Source organism: Cryptomeria japonica, chromosome 10 (assembly GCF_030272615.1).
Source record: "Cryptomeria japonica chromosome 10, Sugi_1.0, whole genome shotgun sequence".
Lineage (NCBI taxonomy): Eukaryota > Viridiplantae > Streptophyta > Pinopsida > Cupressales > Cupressaceae > Cryptomeria > Cryptomeria japonica.
Window position 1 is genome coordinate 742,352,684 of NC_081414.1, and position 19,239 is coordinate 742,371,922.

The 19,239-nt window shown below is 31.0% G+C and overlaps 1 protein-coding gene across 1 annotated transcript; it reads right to left on the minus strand.

Moving 5' to 3' along the window:
• Positions 1 to 4,549: 4,549 nt before the first annotated feature.
• LOC131066184 (receptor-like protein kinase 5) lies at positions 4,550 to 15,872 on the minus strand. Its single transcript, XM_059212735.1, has 4 exons — positions 15,634 to 15,872; positions 14,688 to 15,486; positions 11,303 to 11,663; positions 4,550 to 4,671 (listed from the first exon to the last, which is right to left on the minus strand). Exons 1-4 carry the CDS (start codon positions 15,870 to 15,872, stop codon positions 4,550 to 4,552), a joined length of 1,521 nt encoding a protein of 506 aa, XP_059068718.1.
• Positions 15,873 to 19,239: the final 3,367 nt, after the last annotated feature.

The following is a 19,239-nucleotide window of genomic DNA, read 5'->3' on the forward strand; positions in this document are numbered from 1 at the left end:
AACAAATCATTATTGACTACAAACTTTTGACAAAGTCTCTTAAGAGGCCCAAGTGTAAAGATTTATCAAACTATGATGTAATCGTATTTAGAATACATGACACCTACATTTCTTTTTTTAATACTAGAGTTGCACATAGGTCCCATTCACAATAAGCTCTCTCATTTTTTCTTAACTCTAAACTATTTTGCCATGACGATGATGGATGCAATGTTGTAAAAAGAATAAGTTTACATTTTTTTTCTTGTGGGTCCCAATTTACTATGTGAACATGTTCAAGTAGTTGGATGAATGCTAGAGATATTTCACCCCAACTATCTTGATCTTTCTAACATACACAATGTTGGCAAAGTCACTTAAGAAACATAAGTTTGAAAAATTTCCAAAATATTATAGACTAGTTCTTTGAATCCGTGGCATATATGAATACTTTACTTGACTCAAACTTCACATGGGATCTGTCCACAATAAATTCTCTTAGTTTTCATATCTCGAAGCCATTTTTCCATCAGGATGATTAATGTAATCTTTAAAAAATTGTTATTTATGTTCAACAAAAACTTGCCAAGAGCCATATTTTGCGTTCCTTTTCTTGTGGAAACCAACCAACTGCAAGAAAACATTATAGGGTGTACTTGGATACTATTAGAGACCCCATCTTACAACCCATCTAGCCTAATGTTATATCATGATCATTTTCAAGATATTATTAATGCACTAGTAGAAATATGGCCAGTAAATGACTATGTGACCAAAATTTTTAGTCACGAGACCAAATTTTAGCATTTTTTTACAAAAATATAAATGACTAAATAAATGACTAATTTGATAGATGATAGAGAAATTCTAAATAAATGACTACATAATTGTCTAGCTTTTCTCTTAAAGAAATTAGGTACTTGTGGAAATGCTATAAAAATTTGATCCTAATATTCTTCTTTGTAAATTATTTATTATTTAAATATTATTTTTATTTATAAATAATAAATTATTTTATTATTATATTATATTTTTTTATTTCTATTAAAAATAATAAGAATAAAAGTAATATAACATGCCACAACATGTTCATTAATGGTGATCATAATTAATACCATCTTGATAAAATTTTAGGATATGGGACTCAAATTTGAGGTGAAAGATTGGCATAAACAAATTGTAGAAATAGGACATGGTGATGATTTTTAAAGACAACCAAAATCTCAATTTTGTTAAATAGATTTATAGAGTTCAATAACACATAAATCGCATTTAAGATTTGAATAGTATAAGTAGATTCTAGCTACAAAGTATAATAACTATATTAACAAATCACAATCACCTGTTATACAAACTAAACATCCTAATCTAATTCCCATTTCATTAATACCTTTTTTTTATTTTTTATCATCAAGTGCTATCAAGATGGGGATAGTGCCCTATATTCATCTGAAATAGTGCTTACATATTATCGTTCACAAAACAGTCTAAACTAACAACTTAAACAGATACATATTCTCAAGCTACATGAGCCTAAGTATGGTGGTCGTCCGCAAACCTATGGTCACCACCTTGTCGATACTACCTTCTGACAGCCACCCATACTCCTGTAACATCCTCCTTCTGAACGGCCCCAGGTCTGCGTTCCTAACTCCAACCCTGAAAACCTCCCATGCCTCTGCCATAAATTCAACTTTCCTCATTCATAGAGCTTCGGCTGCTAGATGGATTTCGTCTTCTGGGTCTGAACACTCTGGATCCGAGACATTTCATTAATACTCTACTTGTTATATATATTGTTTATATTAGATTTACTCAATTATTTATTTATCTAAATTAATCAAATTAAAAAATAGAATACTTACTTTCTAATGTTTAAATTTGATTCCTTTTTAAAATATTAAATATTTATTGACCAACTTAATTTATTTCACAAAAAGATATCTCAAGTGACCTTAAGAATAGGTTTCTAAAGTGAGTGATGATTTATTAAATTTAACTAGGAGACTAGGGTCTTATCTTAAACCCCTAAGCGATTTAATAATCAACTTAGATTTTAATTTGCTTAACAATTACAATAATTACCATTATCTAAACTAAATAATTTAACCCTATAAAGTCACCACAACTTTTATAATTAATTAATTCACCCAAATCAATCTTCAATTTTAATTATATTATAAGTTAATTATTATTTTCTTATAGTATTAAATAATTCCAATTCTTTTTAAATTAATATTAATACAAATTAATTGTATTAATATTAATTATTTAACTAAGAAAATGAACATAAAGTTTCTAAATCATCTTTAAATTAACTAATCCATTAAATTAATATTTAATATAAATTCATAAGCAAATAAAAGTAAAGTACCATACATCATTAATTTAGCTAATTAATAAATAAAGTTACCTAGAAATTAAAACTACCACATTTGGTAACGTATTCCCCCTTATAAATTTAAATAATCATTTATACCAAAATAAAAATATAACCCCTTTAAATTAACACTCCATTAAAATTAAATCCACAACCTAAAATACAAACATTATAATAACTCCTTATTTGGAATGAGGTTTCCCCCCATTTAACTCCATTAACTATATTAAAAATACAAAACCCCTTTTAATATATTATTCTTATATTTTAAAAACATGTGGGTGAACCCTATTTAGGGTTCTCCCTTTTTTTTTTATAAACACAACTATCTATACTGTTTCTTTTATTATTTCCTTTTACTAACCCTAACCCAAGGGTTTTCATTCTCTGTTGGTTGCCTGTAGGTTAGCACAGGGAGGAGGAGGTGGAGGCTTTGAGGGAAGGCCACTCCCCTGTGGGTCGTGGCCCACAATCCAATATAATTAATAGCAAGATTTAATATTTTTTTTTTATGACTGAGATTTGTCATATTTATTTTTCAATAAATTTTTGTTTTATGACTGGTATATTTTAGGTTTGTAACAAGCCTTGGTCCTCACTACTTTTTCAACTTCATCCACATGGCTATCAATATGAACTTCTTTGGTATGAAATTCTTTTAGCTACGACTCTGTATAAATTACTAGTAAATTAGAAATCTTCATAGACCACCAATTTTCTATAAATCTTGTGCAAGTTAGGAAATATCAAAGAAAACTATAAAAACCAGATTTTTGTTTCATCATTCAAATAAGATATTAATTTGTATGAATTTCTCATATGTTCTATATATAAATAAAAATAGTTAGTTTTGTTTTCTTTATGCAGATCTATGATGGCTCATGTGAATATGCAAGGTCCATTGCCACAAAATTGATGGAAGTTGAAGATTGTCCAACGAACTGCATTTCTAATCTTTGAAGTACCATTGAAGAGTTGATGAATTTATACCTTAGGTGATTGACTGACAGACAATTTTTTTAGAGAAATGACACTTGAGACCAATTATATGGTGGTCATATGGGACTTTAGACACAAATGACCACTACCCTCATATTGCAATAGCTCTTAGAAAACCTATTATAGTTCATTCTTCACTATTTAGAAAACTGTGAGAAAAAAAAAATTTCATGTATAACTTGTTATTATTATGTACTCGTACAAAGTCTTTGCTAATGCATACAATGTATATTTGGAGTATCTACTCATTATTATAGAGCTCTTTTTTCTTTCTTTCTATTTATAAATTGTTTAGTTATGCAATTAGTATTTTTATGTTGTTATTATTGTGTGCTCATATATCACTATAACAACAATCAATGACTAAATATTGTCTCTATTGCTATATTTTTCGGTGTCTCGGATTGTGCAAGGCAAAAGTACAAACCTATGTCACACTTTTACAAAGGAAAAGATTAACACAACAATAAGTGTTCAATTTTGTTGCCATAAAAGTGGAATTTATATTTTGAATTTGAAGATGATTTAAACTAATTAAATGTGTAAAATTTGATGAAGTTTAAGTCTACTATTTTTTGAAATTTTTTTGTCAATAATTGAAATGTTTATTTTAGTTTTAAAGTCAAAAAACACTTAAAATCAGGGGGTTTAGTTCCCACCAAAAAAGAAAATGTAAATCAACTTATTTTTTCTGATTTTGATATCCCTTATAGATGAAATACATGTATAGTGTATCAAAAATAAAAATTAATTTTTGGTGTTTATTTTCTTTGTATATAGCATTTGGAGGTCGAATATACAAGAATTTGATAAAAAAATTCTCCCACCACAATTTGTTTATTCAATTTATGATAATCAAAAAAAAAAAATACACTTTTGGAGAAGACTCTCCTCTCGTGAACCATATGTTTTTTCAAACTTTTTTGATGTTATTCAATATTTTTTTTGTTTTTCAAAACAACCTCTTACCAAACATTCCAATACCTACTTGTAGTATTTTTTATTTTATATATATTAAATGTAATCAAAAAATTATAAAAATTATATGAGTAGATTCTTGACTTCAATCTCTATAAAAGGGTATTTTTGTTTTTTTAATAAATTTAATGTACCTATTGAATTTTGTTGCAAAAGTCAGAAGTTTCAGAAAATAACCAAATTTGGTGATGTGGCTGCCACTTAGGATGCCACTTAGACAGCTCTGGCCGGAAGGAATCTAGTCGGAACATTCCCGGCTGAAACCCTTTCCGGCAGGAACCCTTCCAGCTGGAACCCTGAAGGCCGATGTGCCCAGTCATTTGCACGACCAATCGCTTGAATTTCATATAAATAAAACACAAAGTTTCATTTAAAAAAATCAATTTCAACTCAGTGCAAATTAATAAAAGTAACCTTTTAATAACATCATTGTTTTTCAAATAAAGTGGTATTTTGGATATAAAGCGGCGAATATTTCTAACTTAATAAAGGGGCAAAGATTTCAAATTTCTTGTTGTAGGCTTCTACCTTTTCCAATTATGTTATTTTAAATTATTTTTTTCAATTATATTTAATATACAATATTAGATGTTTTTTTCGAAATTAAATATTTTTTAGATTTTGTTAAACTTTATTTTATTAATCGTTATTATCAATTCAATAATTTATTTTCAAGTATTTAATTTTAAATTATTTTTTCAATTATGTTTAAATATGCAATCTTAGGAGGTTTTGTCAAAACTATTTATATTTTTTAGATTTTATTAAACTTTGTTTTATTAATCGTTAATTATGGATTCAATAGTTTATTTTCAAGTATGTTATATTACACTTTATTTTTTTGATTATTTTATATTTAACCTTAATTGTGGGTCCAATCATGTATCTTATCTTGAACCTTTTATTTACATGTACATGTATTCATTTATATGCCTTCGTGGACTTTCTATTTACACGTGTATGTTCCATATGTTTTTATTTATATATGTATGCAAATTCATTTTTATTACGTGTATGGATTCATTTATATGTGTTCATATATATACATAGATTTATTCTTATTTACGTGTGCATAGATTCATTTTTTTTTACAAATAAACTATCAAAGTTTACAAGACATTCAAAATAGTTGGACCATCAATTTTTGAACTTGTGAAACATGAAATATCACAAAGAATGTATTAATGTTATTTAAATGATTGATCAAATTTGTTTCAACATTATCAATTAAAAGTAAGAATATTATTAAAATAAGTTTCTCAATTGTTACATACTAACTATTGTACTAATCCAAAAACACTCAAAAGAACTTTAGTGAATTTGTAAAATATATTATACACTAATAAAATTGATTATATTCAACACTATTTAGTATTTAATTATAATGTTTTCACCTATAAAACTCAAATTATCTCTATTAGCTACTAGATTTCAAGCAATTAATGTTATTGTCATGTTCATATACATTGCATAGTCAAATATAAAATCCAACTAGACTTAATTTCTTACTCCTTATCTTATGTTTGGTAGAAACTAGTTCTTATTTCCTGAACTTTAATTTTTCATTTTCTAAATTTAAAAAATTGGAGTTCAAGTCAAATGATAAACCCAGATGAAATACATTTCATTTATTCAATGTAGAAATTTTAAGAGTGCAAAATTAAATACATTTCATTTAATCATAATTTGTTTATTAAGAACAAGGAAAAGTAACTCTTAACTTTTTTTATCATAGTTTACAAATGAAGTCTATTTATAGATTTAACTCTAACATCATTAGATAACTATATATATGTATAGATAACCTAAATTAAAATAACTTGAAAGGACACAACTATGATTTTTTTCTTATATATGGTACATATCTTTTTGTGTTTTTAGGTTCAAAATGAAATTTTGAAGACCTGGATATTTTTTGCAATGGGGAATAAGAGGACTAGATCAAGGTTGAATGATCGTAAAAGGGACGATAAAATGAAAGGTCATACAAAATGTTGTCAATAACAATTCATTGATGTTCAAGATCAACCTGTTGATATTCTAGAAACATCTACTCAGGTATTAAGATGAAATTGGTATAGGTTCAAGTTCGAAATTTTTCTCTAGTATGGAAAATTTGATGGAAATGGATGAAGATAGTCTTTTCAATGACTGAAGATATGATACCTGAAAACACATTAAAATTGCAGTGTAAGAAAATGTGGGATGATTATTTTGATAACAAGTCTACTTTTGGAAGAGCACAATTATTTGATAAATTATTTAGGAAAAGAGAAATGACCCGTGTTTTGGAGTTGTTGGGTATTGATAATAAGAAAAGGTCACTTGATTCATTAGTAAAAGAAACTAAAATTAAAAATTTGCCACAAGCATTGAAATGTATTGACATCACAATTCGAGGTGTTGATGTAAGTGTTTCACGTAGGGAATTGATGACTATGGTTACTAGAAATAAATTGTCTCATAGAAATCAAGTTAACACAATTTCTCAATTAATGGAGGTATCTAGAAGAACTATTCAAAGATACATTAAGAAGAGAAATATGTTAGACGAAAACATTGAAAAGAATTGGGTAAATATATATAGGGTTCTTGTTGGTGTAGTTATTTATTCATCTTGGATATAATTACACTTTACTTAAGTTTACTTAGGTACATGCACAAAATTATAGTTTTCATATGAGACACTTAGAGAAATGTGCTACATTGGGAGTGTGTATGTAGGAGATTTTTCACCTGTTATGGTGTGATCTTGTTATTACTCTATCATATCCACTTATTATGGAGTGATAATTCTACCTTCGGTGGGTGATCCACCTCATGTGGAATATTCTACTATTTCTCCTACCTACCCCTACCTACCCTTGCATCTCATTGAGCCACATGTCATCATTGTGTGCTCTCTTTGTCTCTCAGCCTTGCCTTTATAAGTAGGCTCATCTACTTTATATGTAATTATTCTGCTGATCTCTTTTGCATCTTGATAGGAATACATTTTATTCTTGTCATATTTTATCTCTCTTATCATTGTGCTATCTTGTGGTCTCTTTGATCTTGGTTGCTTCAAGCATAATCTCACATGATATCAGAGTGGTTGGAGCACCTTTGTATAGCCTTTGGAGAGATTTTGAAGGCGTCAAGAGATAGATCTGAGGAGTAGCATCTTTTGGAGGCGTGCTAGACCAAATCCGACCTTGCCATTGAATCCAAGTGGCCATTTCTATGAACTTTGACTATAAATTCACCTATATTGGGTGATAGTCAAATTTGATGCTTTGAGGAAAAATTTAGCCTATTTTGCTAGCGGTACAAATTTTTTCAAAAAAATAAAATTTTGTGAAAATATTTTTTCAAAACAAAAAAAAATCTTTTAGAATTCGCAGATATTTTTCAAATTGTAAAATTTTTATTTAAAAAAAAAATCAAAAAAAAAAAACTGTATAGTGGGGGTCCCGTGACCACCCCGCCCGTAGGCACCCCGATTTAATCGATCCGACTAGCCTACTTACTTACTCACCCACTCACTTACTCACTATATACCATAGCTCATGCGTGATATAGATGATCAATCAACGGGTAACGAGGTGCCGACTTCAGAGCCCCTATCTATATATATACTCCTCCGATAGCCTACGCCTACGCTGGGATTGGTCCAACCCGATGGTAGTGGTTCGAAGGGGAGGGGCCGGACAAGGCTCAGATATCTATATAAGGGGGCCCTTATTCCTATCTCATTATATCTCGAGGTTGAGTCATCAATTCAATAGGTTTCGAAGCACTGTGGGGCAGGGAACCCTATGATTCCACAACAAGCCCCACCCGCCCGGCCTCCCACATATGCCATCTACCCGACTACCATAGAATAGGCTGGGGCCCTACCCATCCCGAGTAGCTACTTAATGGTGCTAATATCTTTGAGTTGGGGCTTACCTTGACTCTATTTTGTTTGTAATATATGCAGATTTCTAAAATATGTAGCATTAGATATAATTTTGATTATTTTTGAAGTAGATGTGGAAAAAATTCAACTCAGCGATATATCTTAATGTATTTATATAGATTAAAATTTGACATATATATTTTTATTAAATTAAATTATTAATTGATAACGTTTGTAAATCAATCTTTACACATTGTGTTCTTTACTAAATTCAATTTTCATAAAATTCTATGAGAATATTTTCATAATGTATTTAAATTTTTTCATTTGGAAGCATTCAATTCACTTAATTTTTAATGTAAGATTTTTGAAATCTAAAACATTAATTTCCAATTTTAGTCATATGACATGATCATAGTGATATACTATAGAGATTATAATATATTAATAAAAATTTCATTACAGGGATAAACATTACTTTTGTTAAAAATGGTATAATATTTTATGGTGAACAATATAGATTAAAATATTTCAATCAATATTATTTTTATATAAATCTATCAACATCCATAATTAAAGGAAGAAAAGACCAAGTACCTCTTAAAAGAAATTGCACTTAAGTTGGAATTAAGGGTCAAGTTTACATTTTAAATAGGGATAGGGTTTAATAAATATTTAATTAGGGTTAAAAATTATGGCTAAAGTTCACTCAACAAAATTGAATACTAACTTTGAACCTAATTGAATAATAAATCAATTGAACCATAAACCTAAACCTAATTAAACACTAATCAAAATTGAACCCTAACTCCGATCCTAAACTAAATTGAATTCTAACCCTGCCACTTAATTGGAACATGATCCTAAACCTAATTGAACCCTAAACCTAATGGTAAACCAAATTGAACTCTAACCCTAGACAAAATTGAACATTCAATCAAATTGAATCCTAACTCTTAAACTAATTGAACACTATACTTAATTGAGCCCTAACTCTAAACCAAATTATACAATAACCTTAAAACAAAATGGAATCCTAAACTTAAACCTAATTAAATGAAATCGAACCCTAAACCTAACACTAAATGAATGAAACCCTATCAATAAACCAAATGAAATAGTATCATTAACACCATATTGAACCCTAACTTGAAACAAAATTAAACACTAAACTAAATTGAACCCTAAGCCTAACTAAACTAAATCAAACCCTAGCCGTGAATTAACTCATACACTAAATTTTACAATAAACAAAATTAAGAAAAATTAACTCATGATGGATGCCTAAATAATTAACTTAAAATAAAATTAAACAATAAACCAAATCAAACCCTAACCCTAAATTAAATCATACACCAACTCTTACAATAAACCTAACTCTAAAATAAAATAAAACCATAATCCTAATAGTAAACTAAAATGAACCCTAATCTATATTGAATTAAGGCTACTATTTTAATCCCAATCCTAACTATAAATCTAAATCTAGAATTGAACCAAATGAAACCCTAAATCTAACAGTAATGAAAATTGAACCATAATTCTATCTAGAAAAAATTGGACCATAATCTAAACCAAATGGAATGCTAAATCTAACACTATACAGATTCAATATATAACTATACAATAATATATAATTTGACATTAATTTATTTAATGTCTTCCAATATGCATTGTGACTGCTACTAGCTGATATATATTTAATAATATATATTGAATAAATAGAGAGATATCCTTCTCGAGTGCCTATTGTACTTTAATGTGATAAATTAGTGAAACAATATGTGCCTCTAGAAATAAATCTCTTGGATTATTCTATATATATTATTAAATATATAAGCTACTTTTATTGCATATATCAAAAGTGATGTTATTTTTTTATATTAATTTTACTTATACTACTTTTTAATTTATTTTCTATATCGTAGATAATTGTAAACATATATTCTTTTCAATAGTATTTATTTTGAAGTCTATATGCATTTTGATTTTATTGTATATATCAAAAGCGATGTTATATTTTAATATTCATTTATCTTATATTTTTTTAAAGTTTATTTTATATATCATAAATAATTGTAAAGATATATATTAATTTTTTATATTCCAGATCGTTTACCACAAGCAACCTGTGGAAGACCGAGAGTTACAAATTAGAATCCACTAATAAGAAACCACCATTGGCTCATTTCGAGCAACCACACTAGAATCAACCTATGAAAGACCAAGAGTCACAAATTAGAATCAACTTATTAGAAACCACCTAGAAGCCAACTTTGGAAGACTAAGAGTTGCAACTTTGTAACATATTAGATGTCCCTTTGAGATTTGAACTTTGATCTTCACAATGAGAACTCAATGCTTTAACCAATAGAACACAACCCCTTGGACATATATCATATATTTAGAAATATTTAATCTATTACAAATACAAATATAATATAAATGTTAATATTATATAGAAAAAATATTATAATATAGTATAGTATAGTATAGTATAGTATAGTATAAATAATGTAAAATATTTTTGTTTTTTCTTTTGTTTTAATTTATTATTTTAAATTGGGGTTTCGACACTATATAAATAAAATAATTTTCAATTTGACTTCGAATGGAAAAACTAAAGCAAACAATATAAATAAAAATAAAAATTTGAAATAATTCTTTATTAAAATAAAATAACTATAGCTATAAAATAATTTTTCTATTCTTGAACAAATCAAATGATTTTTTGTTCTTTTGTTCAATTGTATTTTATTTTTAAATTAGGGTTTTGTCAGTATATTAATAAAATAATTTTCAATATAATTTCAAATAGAAAAACAAAAACAAACAACACCAATAAAATTAAAAAATTGAAATAATTCTTAATTAAAATAAAATAATTATTAAGATAATAAATTGATTATTAGAAATAAATAATTTTTCAAATAACTAGGATAATTATTGGGCAAATAAAATAAAATTTTCTTCCTTTGTTCAATTGGATTTTTTTTAATTAGGGTTTTGGCAATAGATGTTGCTCGATTTCACATCCCTGTGCAATATTAGAGGTGAACAATCATGATGCATGTAACTAAACCCACGAGCAGCACCAAGAGCAATCTTATAACACATCGACCATTGCAAGGGCATTTCTATTCCAGCGTTACCATGTAGAGAGTCGAACAAGCTGTCGTTGGGCATGAACTCGTATACTAACAACTTGAAATCAGACTCTTCACTCGAAATGAAACAGAGAAGCTTGAAGATGTTGGTATGACAGATAAGTCCCAATATATCCACCTCCACTTCCCCAATTTTATTCTCTTCATGCTCACCATTTCTCTTAAAATTTCCTGTTGCTTTGCCCCTGTTCCAGATCTTCCTTATGGCTATTGCTTGCCCGTTCTGCATAATGACCTTGTAAACTTTCTCGGCACCTCCAGATCCAATCACCTTACTCTCCTTCAAATTGTGGAGGATGTATGACTCGTCCACTTATGTCAAAATGAATGGAGTCTTTTTAGACGATGGCATGTCAGATGGTTTCTTGCGAGACGAACGACAAAAATAAATGGAGCTCAAAGCCACGACTACTATGAACAAAGGTGCCACCAGAATTGTAGCCAATCTCTTAACTGATAACTTATGCAGATAGGAGCATGAAGGTAGCATCAAATTCCTACCCCCGCATTGTAGATAACTGATGTTGTGCTCCCAGTTCTACCGTTTTAGGCTTAGTGGAAGTTCCACCATAAAACACCACCATGCACCGCAATGCTTCAGCTCAGCCATCCACCGATCATGCACAACCATCCACCGATCACCGATCAAGGCATACGTAGTTTGTTTAGGCTAATTTCAGTTTTTGCATGAGTGAGTTGTTCCAAACTAGTCTTTGCATTCACATGTTCAATTGAGGTTCTTTATGTACTTGCAAATAAAGTATATTGTGCATGCAGTTAGCTAAATATGGTGCATGTAATGGATGAAGTGCATGTTGATGATATAAACGGTTGTAGAGGCTGCAACCTCTATAAAAACTGCTTAATTGTAATGATTAATATAGACTACACAATGTAATCAGTTCAGATTGAATTGAATAGAGAATTCTTTGTGTGTAAATCAGTGCTCTGTTTTTCCTTTATTTATTGTCCTGTCTCTATTTATTCTCTTTTAAAATCTACAAATAGTATCAGAGTAGGTTTAAGAAGATTGGGAGTGCAGAATGAATTGTTGAAGAAAGATTCTCGATGAATTGGTGAATTAAAGATTCAAGGTACAAGAATAGAGTGTTTGGAGGGAGGGCAGTATATAGAAGTGAGGTCACTGAAACAAAGAAAGTTTGTGTCAAGATAAAACAGGATTGTTGTCCTGCAAAGTCAAAAGACTAGCTGGAAATCAAATCATAAAAGTCAAAATACTGAGTTGCATTTTTTTTGTTTATTGCATGTGTTTTTAAGAATGACTGTGGAAGAATAGGAGTCAGTAAATTGCAGCTAAGAAGGAGACATTGCTAAAAAAAAAATGAGTAGAATCACCAATCACAAAGAATGATCCCTACACAAAGACAAGGAGTTCGCTTTTTTTTTTTCCAAAATTGTTGAAAGAAATATTGAAGATCATTGAAAGGGGAGATTTTAGCCGTTAGCAATTATTGAGATTTTTTTCCTTAGCTGTTAGATTGTAGAAGCCGCCATAATTGAAAAGTTGCAGAAGAGAAAGAAGAGTGTAGAAGAAGAGTATCAATTAAATTTAAATTGTGTTCCAATGGGAAAGGCTGGGAAAAGGGTAAAAAAAGAAACAACAAAATAAATTTGTGAGAAAGATTGTTTGAAAGAGGAATTGATGAAACTGAAAATATCTAATTTAGATTTGATAGAAAAGATAAGGCAGTTAGGATGAGATATTTATGAAAGTTTATGTGATAATGATATTCTTCAAAAAGAATTGGCGAAAGTTAAACATGAAAATGGAGACTTAAAAGAAAAGTTAAAGTTGTTTGATGAAGTCAAGAAGGAGAATGAAGATCTGGAAAATAAGTTAAAATTGCTAGAAAAAGAAAATGAGATTTTGAAAACAAAACCAATATTGTGTGATGCCGCATGCAATACAAGTAATTTGTTTCCTTTAGTTGATATGGACAATGTGGCCAAAGCTTCTTTAGGTGAAGATGGTGAAGTTGAAAGTAAGGATGTGTTTGCATTCACAGGTGCAAGTTGTGATATTAAAAACAAAGGTTATTCTAAAAATAACGTTGGTTGGAAGATAATGAAAAAATGGGTTATAAAGGAAAAGGTTTGGGAAAGAATGGGCAAAGAATTCAAGAGCCCATTCAGCGAATTATGAGGCCAAAGAATGTAGGTCTTGGATATGATAAGAAAGAGAGATCTGATCTTGCCAGTGTTACAAATTAATGCAAATCAGTTGAAAGAATTCAGTGTTCACATTGCCATAGAGAAGGACATAAAGCAGAGAATTGTTGGGATCTTCACCCTTGTTCTATTTGTGGGTTGAAGAATCATTGTGAAAAATCATGTTGGAATAGAGAGATGAATGGACAATATAAGAAAGGTTGTATGAAAATTTATTATGGTTGGATCGATGGATCCTCTTGGCAAAATCTAATGAATATGTTTAGAAGGTTGTATAAGCCTAAATGTTTGCATGTGAACAAAAGAAGTGATTGGAGACAATTTGGATGTTTGAGTCAAGTAGCTGATGACTGCTTGCTATGATTGCAACATTGAAATGATGTGAGTCTTCTCTATGATAGCTAAAGGAAGGGAAGGTTTTGTGATCTCTCATGAACGAGAGAAGTTGCACAATGGGTAGCAAGGGTTTGGACTTTGCCACATCAAGTTATCTTGTAAGGTCACATCGAAATTTAAAAATCTAGTTTGTCAAAGCTTTGAGATTATATTGTGAGTCTTAGCATCAAGGGAGGGTATGTAGATAAGTGATGTTGAAATCCCAGTTCTACCATTATAGGCTTACTGTGAGTTCCACCGTACAACACCACCATGCACCGCAATGCTTCAGTTCAGCCATCCACTGATCATGCACAACCATCCATCGATCACCGATACCACTGTACAACGCCACCATGCACCGCAATGCTTCAGCTCAGCCATCTACTGATCATGCACAGCCATACACCAATCACCGATCAAAACATACGTAGTTTGTTTAGGTTAATTTTAGTTTTTGCATGAGTTGTTTCGAACTAGTCTTTGCATTCACATGTTCAATTGAGGTTTTTTCTGTTCTTACAAATAAAGCATGTTGTGCACGCAGTTAGCTAAATATGGGGCATGTAACATGCATGAAGTGCATTTTGATGACATAAACGGTTGTAGAGGCTGAGACTGCTTAATTTTAATAATTAATATAGACTGCACAATGTAATAAGTTCTGATTGAATTGAATAAAGAATTCTTTATATGTATAAATCAGTGCTCTGTTTTTCCTTTGTTTTAAAATCCACACGCATAGCCTTGGGTTGGGTAATAAGAAATCCTTGTAAGCGTCTGTGTCTAAAACGTCAGGAATAAGTCCAGATAAGTTATTGTAGGATATATCGAACACCAACGAAGGCCATTGTAATTCGGAAGGAATGCGTCCCGACAAGCCATTGTGGCTAAGATCCAAAGTGGTTAAGCTCCTCAGTTGATGAATATTGTCAGGAATTTCTCCAGACACATTATTGTAATTGAGAGCCAGTTGTTTCAAACTCGAAAGTTCCATTAGACTGGTCGGTATGTTACCCCATAGACGGTTGTGCGACAAATACAACCTCTGCAGCTGTGTTAAATTGCCGAAGAAATACGGGATTCCGACTACAAGTTTACAGTTCTCTAGCCCTAACTGCCACGGCTGCCTTGAATCTCCAATCCATCTGGGTACCGCACCAGGGAGCAGTGGATTACTGTCAATCCAGAAGATCGCCAGAGACTTCAAATTCTGGAGAACATTGAATTTCCCATTCAATTTATTTTTGTTGAGGAAGAGAGCTTTCAGCTTTGGCAGCATTCCGAAGGCTGGAGGAATGGAGCCACTGAAAACATTATTAGCGAGCTTCAACTCTCTCAAGTCGCTCAATTCACAGATACGACTGGGCAACTTTCCAGCGAACCCGTTGGACGAAAAGTCGAGCTTCTGCAAACGCTTGCAGTGAAAGAGACCATGGAGGAAGGAACCTCTGGGCAGTCTTCCAGCGAACTGGTTTTCCGACAAATTGAGCTTCCTGAAACGCTTGCAACGAAAGAGACCGTGGGGGAAGGAACCGCTGAAAGCATTGTGTTGGAGAATCAACACAGTGAGATTAGGAATGCCGCATATAGAAGAAGTTAAGTTACCAGAAATCAAAGTACCCGTGAGATTTTCTTTGGTGACCGTATTGAATGTATCACTAGAGATTCCATTTCAAGCACACGGATTTTGGTGAGATTCATTGCAGTCGCTCAAAGCTTTAGTGTTATGCCTATCCCTCCAATCTACCTTTTTTATTTGAAGCAGAATTTGGCCGTCTTGCGAGAGGGAAGTACAGTGGAGAAGCAAGAGCGAATAGGAGAGGATGCAGCCAAAGAAAGCCAGACTAGGGCCAGGCATCTTGCTGGTATATGATTGACCAAAAGAAAAACCCTCATTGCAGAGAATGTCCGAAAAATTCATTCGGATTTAAGGCTCCTAACTTTTTTGGTCAAAAAGATAGCGTGAAAGACCGGCCACACTTCAGTGGCATCTTCTCATTGTTAACGTCAAAGTCTTGGCATTTTAAACTTCCCAACGAGTTACTTGGTCAAAAAGAAACCATTCAAAGAGTGTGAAAGACCGACCACAATTAAATGTGACGGCTCTCATTGTTAGCGTAAAAGTCATGGACAACTTAAACGCGTTTGAAAGAAGGCAGCTGGTCATCAAACTCTTTGGTTGGCTCAAAAGTTAAATTAGAATGGAACAACACAAGTAAAAGATAATGAAGATGGAACTGGCATACGCCACGTGTCAGCGACCCTTATCCTGTTGTCGCTCCTTTTGTTCAAAGTTTTAAAATTTCTTAGGCCACGCAGCTGCCATACAACTGTCAATGAGCGTGGGCCCACCTTGGCCCTTTCTGATCTCCATCGTGTGGTGCAAAGATGTTAGTTAAATGCTATACACTCAATTTCAGGGGTTGATATTCAAGTAGATATTTCATTTATTTGTTGTTTCGGTGCATCAAGTTTGCCATTTTTTTACAATATGTCATTGAAAACAATCTTAGCTCATCTATCTTCTTTCATTTGCTTAATTTTCTATAAGTAAATATCTTATGAAACACATCATAAAATTTGCTTCAAAGCAACCCCTATTTCACTTAGCATGATATCATAAGGATGCAAACTTTTAATTTCAAACTTGTTTGTCATCAAGCATTTTTTAAATTTCTCAATTTGCTTCCACATTGACTCTAAGGTATTGTAGGCCCATAATTCACATCAATACAATACAACAAGAAGTACTAAAAGCCCAAAAAGAGTTTGGATATTTTTCCAATTCTATAACTTTACCTTTGTGCATCTACTTTGAAGAGCATCAAATGCTTTCTAATGTCCTGATGTTTTCTTCTTTCTACAACCTTCCCAACTAAGATTGTGGTTGAGGTCAATCTTAAGATACTTGTATTTTGTAACTTCTTCAAGAATATTTCCTTCAAAGTAGAACTTATGTTGGTTTTGTTTTCTTCTATTTGAGAAACCCATGACTTTCACCTTGCTAATATTGACTTGCATACCCACCATTTTACAAAAATGCTTAAGTGTATATAAGTGCTCTTGCAATCCAAGAGTTGTTTTGGCAATTAGAATGAGGTCATCCACATAAAGAAGAAGCCTTCTCAAAAACTTGCCCAAGAAGATACCATTGCCACATTATAAATTTAACCACTCTTCGAGTTTATCTAGATAGGGAAAACCCTTGTTTGACTCCAATATCACTCCTATTATTTTATGAAATGCCTGTCAATATTTTGATTTTTACTTTAACCTCCTCATAAAGCCTAGAGATCACTACTCTAAAGTGCAAAGAAATTCCAAGCTCTTCCATTATGTGCAAAAGTTTATCCCTAGGGAACATGTTTAAGGCCTTTTTGAAATCCACAAAGCAACAAGAGTACATTCTTTCTTTTTCTCCCAAACTTTTTCAATGATGTGCCTCAAATTAATAGCATGATCAATCATGGAATTCTTAGGCTTGAAAGTAGCTTACCCTTTTACATGTTTATCTTTTTTTTTCACCCACTTGCTAAATCTACTCTATATCATACTAGAAAATAAGTTTATAATCGAGGATTTATCATTATGGTGCTACAATTGGAAGGATTATTGATGTCACCACTCTTGAAAAGATGTATTGCTAGGCTAATTGTTCAACCTTTAGAGAACACCGACTGAATGATGTTGAATATTGTCATAATGTGTGGCACAATAATTATCATACCCTACCTTGGATACTCTATTTGAATCCTAAACATGTATTTCTCTTTTCCAATGCCCAATTTCTTAATACTCGGTCTCAATCTCTTGCATGCTAAATTTTGGGACCAACCTCAAAATCCTGCTAGTAAATATTCCTTACATACTCAAACCATTGAGTAGCTATGATATAATTTTTAGTTTGTTTCTTTCTCAGTTGAAGCTCCTTCTAAAATAACTTAGAGTTATTTTTCCCAAGGAAGATTAGCTATTATCACCTTTTGATCATGAAATCAACTTTTTTCTTCATTAAAATATGCCTGTACATTTTAATGTTTATTTTTTTTCTTGTTTGGCTCTTTCAAAGTTCTCCTTGCAATTTTGTACTATTTTTCAAACCAAGCATTAGTCGAAAAGAATCTCCTTTTTTATTTCTTATCATTTTTTCTTTTGCATTTTGCAAGTGCACCTTGAATTAAAATTGTTAGCTCATTTTTCTTTTGCATTTTGCAAGTGCACCTTGAACATAATTTTCTCCTTTTTCAAAAACCTCTCTAGCATTATCTTGAATGTACTAGTATTTTTTGAGTTAAAATAATATTTCCCTTCAGAGGTGATTGTTGAAGATAGTTTTCATCCCATGTTGCTTCTTTTTTTCCAAAGAAAAACTTAATTAGACTATGATATAATTTTAAATCCAAAAGATGCTCACCAATCAAGACTTCCTCCATTTTTTAAATCAAGATTTGCAAGAAAATTGTATAATGCATGACACTTTCTCCATTCTAGGTATTTCAAGTGAAATTATGGGAATTTACCCATGTAACTAAACCATTGTAAATGATTAAATCAAATGCACCAATAAAGTAATAAATTCTATCCAAAATGATTGCAACCTTTATTGTGTTTTGAAACACTTTCCCTCTGATCTTTTCTTTCTTTTGTAAGACAAATAGTATCTCAATCTTCTTTACAACATATAATGATAGCTTGTTCACTTGTATCCCTAACAAAGAAATCACCCACTAGGAGGACTTCACCTTGCCAAGGATATGTTACAATAGCTTTTTAAAGGTTATAATGGGGTATTTGTGGTATATCCCATTATTTTTGTAAGTTTTTGGGGCTTGTGGTGAAAAATAACATGCTAGAATTCTAACAAGACTTCTATTTTGTATTATTTTCAATCAAAGATATTGCTTGTTTGAGTCTTCTCTTTCTAACTAAATGAAATCACCTTATTTTTCTCTCATTAAGATTAGTTCCCTTTTTTTCGTTTATCATTCCTTGCTACCTTGTTTCACACAGCTATCTACAAATACCCTTTAAATAAAAGAGTCTTTAATCATTCACACTCTTGCGTCTTTATGAGAAATTATGTCTCTAGTAAATGTTCCTTACATAATCAAACCATTGAGTAGCTATGATATTATTTTTAGTTTGCTTCTTTCTCGGTTGAAGCTCCTTCTAAAATAACTTAGAGTTATTTTTCCCAAGGAAGATTAGCTATTCCCACCTTTTGATCATGAAATCAACTTTTTTCTTCCTTAAAATGTGCTTGTACATTTTAATGTTTATTTATTTCT

Bases quoted from the DNA above. Each gene is read 5' to 3' on its own strand.
- LOC131066184 (XM_059212735.1), bottom strand. From the start codon at position 15,872: ATGAATTTTTCGGACATTCTCTGCAATGAGGGTTTTTCTTTTGGTCAA. The intron at 15,487-15,633 runs GTGTGCTTGAAA...CAATGCTTTCAG, and splicing joins AATGAATCTCACCAAAATCC to CGGTTCCTTCCCCCACGGTC. The intron at 4,672-11,302 runs GTGGGTTTAGTT...ATGAAATTCAAG, and splicing joins GATTGCTCTTGGTGCTGCTC to CGATTGGTCGTGCAAATGAC.